The sequence below is a fragment of the Miniopterus natalensis genome, chromosome 2 (genome assembly GCF_054644295.1).
Source record: "Miniopterus natalensis isolate mMinNat1 chromosome 2, mMinNat1.hap1, whole genome shotgun sequence".
In the NCBI taxonomy this organism is placed as follows: domain Eukaryota; kingdom Metazoa; phylum Chordata; class Mammalia; order Chiroptera; family Miniopteridae; genus Miniopterus; species Miniopterus natalensis.
This window is the reverse complement of record NC_142082.1, coordinates 102,445,186-102,454,347: the sequence shown is the minus strand read 5'-3', so window position 1 is coordinate 102,454,347 and position 9,162 is coordinate 102,445,186. Positions and strand designations below refer to the sequence as shown.

At 50.8% G+C, this 9,162-nt stretch overlaps 1 protein-coding gene across 1 annotated transcript; it reads right to left on the bottom strand.

The window, feature by feature from the left end:
• Nucleotides 1–1,908: 1,908 nt before the first annotated feature.
• Nucleotides 1,909–8,687, bottom strand: SHISA2 (shisa family member 2). The gene is made up of 2 exons (XM_016224796.2): nucleotides 7,549–8,687; nucleotides 1,909–4,324 (listed from the first exon to the last, which is right to left on the bottom strand). Exons 1-2 carry the CDS (start codon nucleotides 7,880–7,882, stop codon nucleotides 3,771–3,773), a joined length of 888 nt encoding a protein of 295 aa, XP_016080282.2. The 5' UTR covers nucleotides 7,883–8,687; the 3' UTR covers nucleotides 1,909–3,770.
• Nucleotides 8,688–9,162: the final 475 nt, after the last annotated feature.

Here is a 9,162-nt window from a genome sequence, read left to right as displayed (position 1 = left end):
CGCTTAGGAGCGGCCGCTGACGTCAGGTGTGTTCATCAGTTTAAACCCCAGTGACCCGCCGAGGGCGGGGGGGGGACGGAAACTGTGAGCAAAAGGCAACCCCGAATCTGCAGGAAACGGACAAGGTCTCTGAGAGGGAAGGGCCTGGGCGTGGCTGCGGCGACAGGCAGGGGCCGAGCTGAGCCGTATCAGCCCCGAGCCCCCGGGCCCCCGGGCCCCCGACCCCCCGACCCCCCGGGCCCCCGGGCCCCCGACCCCCCGACCCCCCGGGCCCCCGGGCCCCCGACCCCCCGACCCCCCGACCCCCCGGGCCCCCGGGCCCCCGACCCCCCGGGCCCCCGGGCCCCCGACCCCCCGACCCCCCGACCCCCCGGGCCCCCGGGCCCCCGACCCCCCGGGCCCCCGGGCCCCCGACCCCCCGACCCCCCGACCCCCCGGGCCCCCGACCCCCCGACCCCCCGGGCCCCCGACCCCCCCGACCCCCCGACCCCCCGGGCCCCTGGGCCCCCGAGCGCCCCTTAGCACCGCTGACCTCTCCCGGGCCCAGCCCGCCTGCAACGGCCCCCTCCCGGGCCTGCAGCTTTGTTCCAACCCTCGTGGTGTCCTCAGGAGATGCTTCTGAAGGAAGCCTAAGTCCTCATTGGTAATAAAACACGGAGAAAATATCGGTCATGGAATCCGTGAAATAAAATGGTGTGATTTTTTTAAATTAGCTCCAAGTAAATGTAATAGATGAAATGTTTTGTTCGTCAAGCACCTAGGAATGTATTCAGAAGAGGAAGGTGAGTCTTGCAAAGTAAATATGCTAAACTCAAACGCATGTGTCTTAATGGTCTTCTCGCCACTTTGGGTGTTGATATTATTGTTAAATTTTAACTTTTCTGGCAGAAGCAGAAATGATAGAAGATGTGTGTTTATAGGCTCTTAAACGGACATAAATGCCTGCTTAATTTCATCTTCTTTGAAATCAAAGCATTTTTCTTTCCTACAAACAGGGATACAGAATTCCCCTGGAACCATCATGAATCGATGAGAAAGGTTTAGATACAGAAGAAAACATGCAGCAGAAAACTATTTTCCCACCTGTAACTGCTCCCTTTTTGTCCCCCAAGACTTTAAAATATTTGTACTGAGTGTAAATTATACCTTATAGGTTCTGATTTCATGACAGTAAAGAAGGAAGGTATACTTAAACCAGGTATTTGAAATTTTTTATTTTAAAATTACTCATTTTTACCAAAATTGAAAAGATCTGAGGGTGCATCCAATGATGTTATATAGTATTTTGGAAAGTAGGACCAAGTGAAAAACTCATGTCAATTTATTAAAGTGTGCTTTTGCTTTTATTGTGATATTTAATTACCACATAGAAAAGGAAGAAAAGTTGGACAGCCTTATATGAGAGAAGCACTCCCTTACATAAGCACCCTCATGCCTGTGTTTTGAAAAGGCTGTCAGACTGTCGCAGACGGACACTTGCATCGGGGAAGGATGGACCAAATCAAGGACTGGTGAACTATAGAAAGTCAGGCCTACTGCCCGCTTTTTACAGCCCTTGAGTTTAGAATGATTTTTACATTTTAAAATGAAAAAAAATTAAAAATAGGATACTTTGTGACATGTGAAAATTGTAAGGATTTCAAATTTCAGTGTCCAACAACAAGGTTTTATTGGCCCCCAGCCATGTTCATGGATGATGGCTGCGTTTGTGCTGGAGCAGCTGAGCTGAGTAGTTGCTCGAGACTGTATGGCCTGCAAAGCCTAAAATATTTACTCTCTGGTTCTTTACTGAAAAAAGTTTGCCATCCCTAGGCTGGTGATCTCTAAGGTCCCTTTCACCTCCAATCTTCTAGGAATTTTACTTCCTTAGGTAAGTCAGAATCCACCAACAAAGACAATGTAGCCTGATACGATTCCAAAAGAACCCTGTTGTCAACATTTCCCACAGAATGTTGGGAATAATATTACTGACTCATAGAACATACATACAAACTTCCCAGATATTGATTAGTTTTAAAGGTAGGCTCTTGGTTCTAGAAAGCAGTACTTATAATTTTGAGCAATTTTATTCTATTAACAGGTTTAATAGACCGTCTAAAATTACCAAGTAGAATGAAAACAAAAAAAAAACAACTCCCCCAGGAATTCATACCATAAAATATTTATTAATAAGTAAAATTATTTTCCCCTGCCTTTGGTTATTAAAAACGTTTGATTATCTTTGTTGATACCAATTGCCAACAGTGGTTTTACATTATTTAGTCATGAGATAGATGTTAGATTGTTAGATAGACAGGTAGGTAGGTAGGTAGGTATAGGTAGAAGGTAGGTAGGGTAGATGAGAGATAATAGATACTGACATAAATGTGTAAAAGACCAACCTTATAATGGTTTAATTACAAATCTTGGTTTTGCTAGCAGTTGGAAATTTACTCGCACAATACTTGAACTTATTTCTTATAAGTAAACAATACGATACACAAATTCACTTCAATTTCATAATTCAGAACACTGGTAATGAGTACAGTGCTTGCTGAGGACTAGGAGAGAAAAACACGAACTAACTTTGTGGAGAAAGAAAGTCAGTATCTCTTTGAAAAGCTTTTCTCTTAATAGTCCCTACTGCCTGAAAAATAAGCCATTTCGATAACAAGAGTATAAAAAGTCTTATGATTTGCAAAGTAAATTATATTTGTGGTTTAAATTTCGTCCCAAGTCTCGGATTATGGCTGAGAAGCTATACTCAACCTTTGTAAAGCATTTCTTTGATATTTATAGGGGAAACAAGAAAATGTTTTATCAGATCTAGGCAGAAATGCTGATCTTCATTTATAAGAACCGTAATTACCTGCCCTCGGTTCTATACGGACATGGGGATCTGAAAACCAAATAGAAAGAAATGCCAAGCCATATGTAACTTGGAGAAGTAGCAGGTGATAGTTTATAATTTCAATATAAAAAAATCTAATTACTTCTCAGATGTCACTGTTAAGTTGGAAAATTAGATGATACAATCAAGAAGGGGATGAATGGCTTTATTACTACACCACCCACTACTTCAAGATTAAAACCCCAGAGTTCTGAAATGTCATCAGTTAAGTAACTATACAATTTCTTTCAGTCTCTTTTTAATGTAGAAAATCACTTTGTAATAAGATCTCTACACAAGGTAAAAAGCACAAAATAGACAAAAAAGCACAAAAATAGACAATATATATCCTTTTACAATGAAAGAAAGAATGCCTGTGAAACACTGAGATCAATGACTAATCTCATGGAGTTCAAATTAGATTTCCTTTTATAATAACTGTGTTCTTAATATCTTCTCCTAGACCTTGGATGCTTATGAAAGACCAAGGTAAAAGGGAAGAACAGGTATTCTGATGGGGTACAGTAAAAAAACAAAAGAAATAATAACAATAACATAATAAAAACCTTAACCCATCTGTTTACAAATTTCTTTTGACAGCCATACCTCAAGGGCACTTAAGGGCTCAAGCATTTGTCATACAACCATTGGTAACAACATGGGCATCTCCAGGTGATGCCCTTTCCCATCATAAATCAATCATGCACTGGGATAAAACATCCAGAAAAGCTAATTCAGAGAGAGACGTTTTCACACAGTTTGGGGGCAAATGAAGCTATCCAAAAGAACTGTGCCGTGCACGTCACCGGCATGCATGGACTTCCACTTTGAGTATCCTTGCCAAGTCCACAGCTTCCCTGTTTTCCTCGGTCATGTAATGGAGCCCGGCTGGCACCTTGAGTCACACGGTCACAGCTGGGTACATCTTCTGTTCACTGTTAGTGTGAGGGAAGGGGGCCTGGATCTGCCTGTAGCCCGCCTGTAGGCTGTCCATGAAAGGCGGCACAGGAGTCATGGGCACTGAGTCATGTTGCACCGTGTAGCCCACATACGGGGGATGCAGGTACTGCCCTTGATGGGGCACAATCTGGGTGGCCTGCTGACAGTTCAGCACAGAGAAATTCGTGGGCATGTTGACATACACGTTGTTCATGGTCCCCTCGGGCAAGCAACAGTTGGTCTGTGACCTTGTTGGGGGTGCCCGGGCTCCAGAGTTGGCGCTGGAGCTGGAGCTGGCAGCTGTGCTGGACTGGCGGGAGGACGACCCTCGGGAAGTGCTGGCGCTGGGGATCATGGGGATGGTCTCCATCAAGCGGTTCCCCCCCGGGGCCCGGCTCTGCTGGGGCTCCTGCTTAGGCCGGAGACATCTGCAGCAACAGGCGGCCACGAGTGACCCCAAGATGATGAAGGCGACAAACACAGACCCAACGATGAGGAATGGCACGTAGATGGGGACTGGAAGACAAAAACATAACATGATTCACTATAAATATGCAGTAAAAATCACTGCTTGGCAGTGGAGATTGGAAATGAGTGACAGGAACACCAAACCGAAGGGCCCAGGCTGGGGCAGTCTGTGTGCTCATTAGCAGCCCATGATATGCACTGTCCTTTACTGAGTCTCAGGAAAGGTGGGAGGGCCAGACAGGCATGGCAGGTCAGCCCCCAAAAGCAAAATTTTTAATATTTACAGCTAATAAATATTAAATTTTAGTATTCTAAAAACACCAACTCCAGGGGACAGTCACAGGGTGCCTCAGGTGTGGGAGAACTGGGCTCCCTCCTGAGGGTCTGCCCTGTACCACTGAGCTGGCACTGCTTTGCCAAGACCAGCAAGACATAGTCCCTGTCCTCATGTGTTTTCCAACCAAATAGTTAAGGACATGGGCAGAAACACATCAAAAAAGTAATTTCTTGGTAACCTTGGGTGGAATTCTACAGAAGTGGCTCCCACGAGTTCTGCCGGCGCCTCCCTCCTGATTCTCTGCCCCCATCAGTGGGTGTATCTTATCCAGCTTATGGAAGCCCCGTGCTGCTATCCCCAGGGCTCCCACAAGGGTTTTTGAAAGTAAAATAATATAAAAGTGGCTCGCTACCAACTTTAGTAAAGTTATTATTTTTTATCTTTTACGGTTTTATTTTTCAGAATGAACCTCACTTGTTAAATATGGTGCCCACTGCTTTACGCTCTGCAGGCTTTCCCTGTAGGTCCTCACACAGAATCCAGTGTCGGGAACTCCAGGGTGACTGTTCCACCTCAGGCCCTCTGGGCCTGCCTGGGTGCTCCCTGGCTCCCTGTGGGCTGCTCTCCTTCCTAGAACAAATGTCTTGTTGCTCCCAACGTTAGTTCTCCTCAGTACCTTGTTCCATGCTGCCTGCAATGACTTCCCTGCACAGGAGTCACTTCCCCTTTCCACCACCCATGGCCCATGCTAGGTCCCCCTCCCACCCCAACCCTCACCAGCCTCAGTTAGGCAGGCGTGTGGGGTTTTCCTTACCCTTCTTTGACCTCTGTGCCTTACAGACTCCTTTTGGAAATGGACATGGCTAGGGTCTGACCAAAGCTTTTGATTTATTTGCCTCTGGAAATAAAACTTCCTAAAATATGCTAAAAGGAGTTTGCAAGGAATGTAAATAACTTGCTGGGGACAAATGCCTTTTAAAGAATTTCAACTTGTTCCTATATAGATCCTACAACTGTCTGACTTAAGTATGGACAGTTCAGTTATTGTAGTGATTTTAGGAAAGTCTTAAAACATGAAACACACATTTCCTCAGTCAGTGCAGAATATAGTAGCACATGAAGTAATGGAGAAATAATGCCTTACAAGTAAAATATATTTTTTAAGTATTTAACCAAAGCTGACACTTGAAGATTTCCTTAATCATCAATGCTGAACAGAGTAAATCTTCTATTTATGCATAGTGTCCCTTTAATAGGTAGAAACACTTGCTAGTTTACAGCACAGCTGGCTTCCTGACAGTGGGACTGTTCTAATTACACGGTCACTTCAGACTAACTATAGTATACTAGAGCAGTGAATGGGGGCTTTTCCATCCGTATGCTATAAACATTTCATTCTCTAAATTAAGATACCAGTCCTAAATGTGTCATCAAGAAGTAAAGAAATAATAGTAAGAAAAACCCCAAACACTAGAGCAAAAACTAGCTGAAAGCAGCCTAAGTCCACATAATGAATTTTGGGGAGAAATAACTGTTCTCCCTCCAGAATTTTTAATTGGAAGCGTAAATAACTACACAGGGTAAAAAATGCTGGGTTCCTCTAAGCCCTCAGCACTGTTTAATTAGGCATGTTGCCCTTCCTGACTCAGAAGAGAAGCAAGAGGAACGGAATTTTCAGGAAAACAGGACTTAAAAAGTAGGGTGAAGAAGGCACCCACGCACATCACAGAGTGTCATGAGAAGTCTGCTGCCTATGATCTGTCCCAAAGCCAACCGAACTTTTTAGAGACCATTAACGAACCCAACTTAGCTGACACACAGAAGTAGCAGTTCCGGCTTTGGCTCATTTCTCAAGGCTTTATTCCATGGCCACACACCCTGCAAGGCTGAGCTTGTGTTTTAAGATGGCACCTTTTCTGGAATTACTCTCAGTTCTCCTCTCTTCAGATTCAATGTCGTGGAACATTAGGAATGGCTTGCTAATAAAATGCTTGACTGCAAAGGGACCAGCACTGAAAAGAGCTGCCTCTTACCAGGGGGAGACAGTTCTGTAAACACAGATGCCACTAGTGCCAAGCTCAGGTAACTCAAAGCCTGGGCTCCTTGTGCTGCTAAAAAGTCCTGTCCTTACTATAACCAGCTGCAGAAAAAAGCGGAGACGGCCTCTTGGTGACACGCTTGCCATTTGACCTCTGCCCCTACACCAACCTAAACCCTCCCTCTCAAACGCACTTATTTGATGTGAACCCTGGAGGGAGGCCATCTGGGAGGTTTGTGAAGAGGAAGCGGAACCTATCAAATTCTTGCACGGACTTGTTTATTTTTCCAACTCTACCTTTGGTAATTTGAAAAAATATATAATTTTTAAAAACCACAGAAAGCAAGATTGTGCACGGCTCTGATGTCACACCTAGCAAGTCCAAATGGTGACAACTGTCCAGAAACCAGAGCGGCGGGGTCTGGCAGGGGAGAGGTGCAGCAGCACATTAGACAGCATGAGTCTCCTGGGTCTGGCACAGCGCATCGCCCACTTCCGTCCTGAGGAACCGCCTTCCTTCTGAGGGGCCCTCACGGAAGTGCCCCTGCCAGCCTCATGGTTTCCTCCGGTACCCCCAAGATGCTAACCTTTAGAAGTCAGACCTCTGGAGAGAGGAAGCATGGGACGGGGCACCCAGAGGCCCTTCCTTGGACTGGAGGATTGTGGAGCTGTCTTCGGCCCACCCTGCCTTAAATATGTGGTTTCCTTGGGAAAACCCAAGCCAGACCACTCTTTAGCTGACAGATGGGGAAACTGAGTCCCAGGACGGCGAACGGGTGCCCCATTTCGCACACAATAACAGCTGCGCCAGAATGCAGGCACCACCTCCTGGTCCAACACCCTCTTCTGAAACCTCAGTGCTCCCGGTTCCTTTCCCCTCCCCAGGGTCCCAGGCCCGCGCCCTCCAGGAGAAGCCAGCCTCCCTCCCGCCGGGCCCTGCCCTGCCCTGCCCCCTACCTGCCGAGCCGTCTGAGCCGTCTTTGTCCGCGCGGCCAGGCTCGCCGGCGCCCTGCTGGCGGTCGTTGTCGCAGCCGCCCTGGTCCAGGCGCGCCTCGGCGCTGGAGCAGCAGTAGCGCAACGCGCAGCTGCCGCAGCAGATGGTGGCGTCGCCGCCGTCGAAGCGCTCGGGGCACTGGAAGCCGATGCGCCAGACGCCCTGCGCGTCCAGCCAGCCGTGGCAGTACTCGCCGCTGGCCCGCGCCCCCGCCGCCAGCAGCGCGGCCAGCAGCAGCCGCAGGAGCGCAGCGGCCACACGGGCGGAGGAGGCGGGCCGGAGGCGTCCACCCCACATGGCACCCTGGGCGCGGGCCGCGCGTCTCCAGAGGGCGCAGCGCAGTCTCCAGTAAACCGTGGCCCTCGAGATCCGGTTCCCACTGGCGCTCAAGCCGGGAGCTCGTCACCGAGTGTCCCTGCCGCGGCGCTTCCCGCGCGGGCCACTGCCCTCCGCCGCGACGTCCCGGGAGCCAGCGACGCCGGGCTGCTGAGCCAGGAGGCTCCTAAGCCATCCCTCCCTCCGCCGGGTGGCCCGGTCCGGAGGGGGCAGCCTTGATAGTGGGTCCGCACTGATGGAACTCTTTCTTTCGGGTGCAGATTCAGAAGGCCCCCGGGGTTGCCGTCCCGCATCCCCTGGAGGCTTCACCCTCGAGAGGACCCTCCCCGTGCATCCCCGAGGGGACGATCCCTCCTGTCGGATTACCGCTGGGAACGCCGCTGCGGACCCGGAGCCAGGGCTCTGCCGCAGGGTTGCAATCTCGGGATACCGCTCAGGATTCGGGGAGGGTCTCCCTTCCTTTATTCCCCTCTCGGGCGGCGAGAAGGGGCCAAGAAGCCGGACAGTGCGCGCAGGACTCCGGTCAGCAAGTGCAGTGACCGGCCGCGCTCAGTCTGCTCAGCTCCAAACTCGGTCCGCATGGCTCCGGCCGCGTAGCCCCGGCAGCCCTCCGGGGAGCACAGCGGTCCCGGCCGCAGGACTTGCGGTCAATCCTCCGAGCTCATGCAGCCGTCCAGGACCCCGCCGCGGTCCGGGGAGCCTGCCGGGCTGGCGGCGGCGGCGGCGGCTGCGCGTGGGTCCGAGGCGGGCGGCTCGCGCCGGCTCCCCTCCTCCGCCTCTTCGGCTGCAGCTCGCTCCCACGGGCGCCGGGCCTCCGCCTCTCCCTCTCGGCCTGCCTGCCGCGCTCTCGGGAGGTGCGCAGCGGTGGGCACCTCCCAAGAAAGTTTCAGTCCTCCGGGTGCAGAAGAAGCGGCGCCCCGCAGCCGCCCGCGCCGTCGCCGCGCCCGGCACTCGGCCAGCTCCGACTCGGTGGCTGCGCCGCGGCGCCGCGCTCTTATGAGGGGCCCGCGGCGGCTGGGCGCGCATGCGTGCGGCGCCCGCTGCCCCCGCCCCCGGTGTCCCGGGACGCGAGCCCTGCACCTTCCGAGGGGGACTCGCGCGGCCGCCGCCGCGGGCTGCGGGCTGGAACAGGCGCCCGGGGAAACACAGCTGACTCAGGGAGGCCTCGCGAACGCCGCAACGGTGATAATTCAGGCGAGCTAAATTTGCTCAGTGAAGATCTCTGGCATTCAAAATTCGGT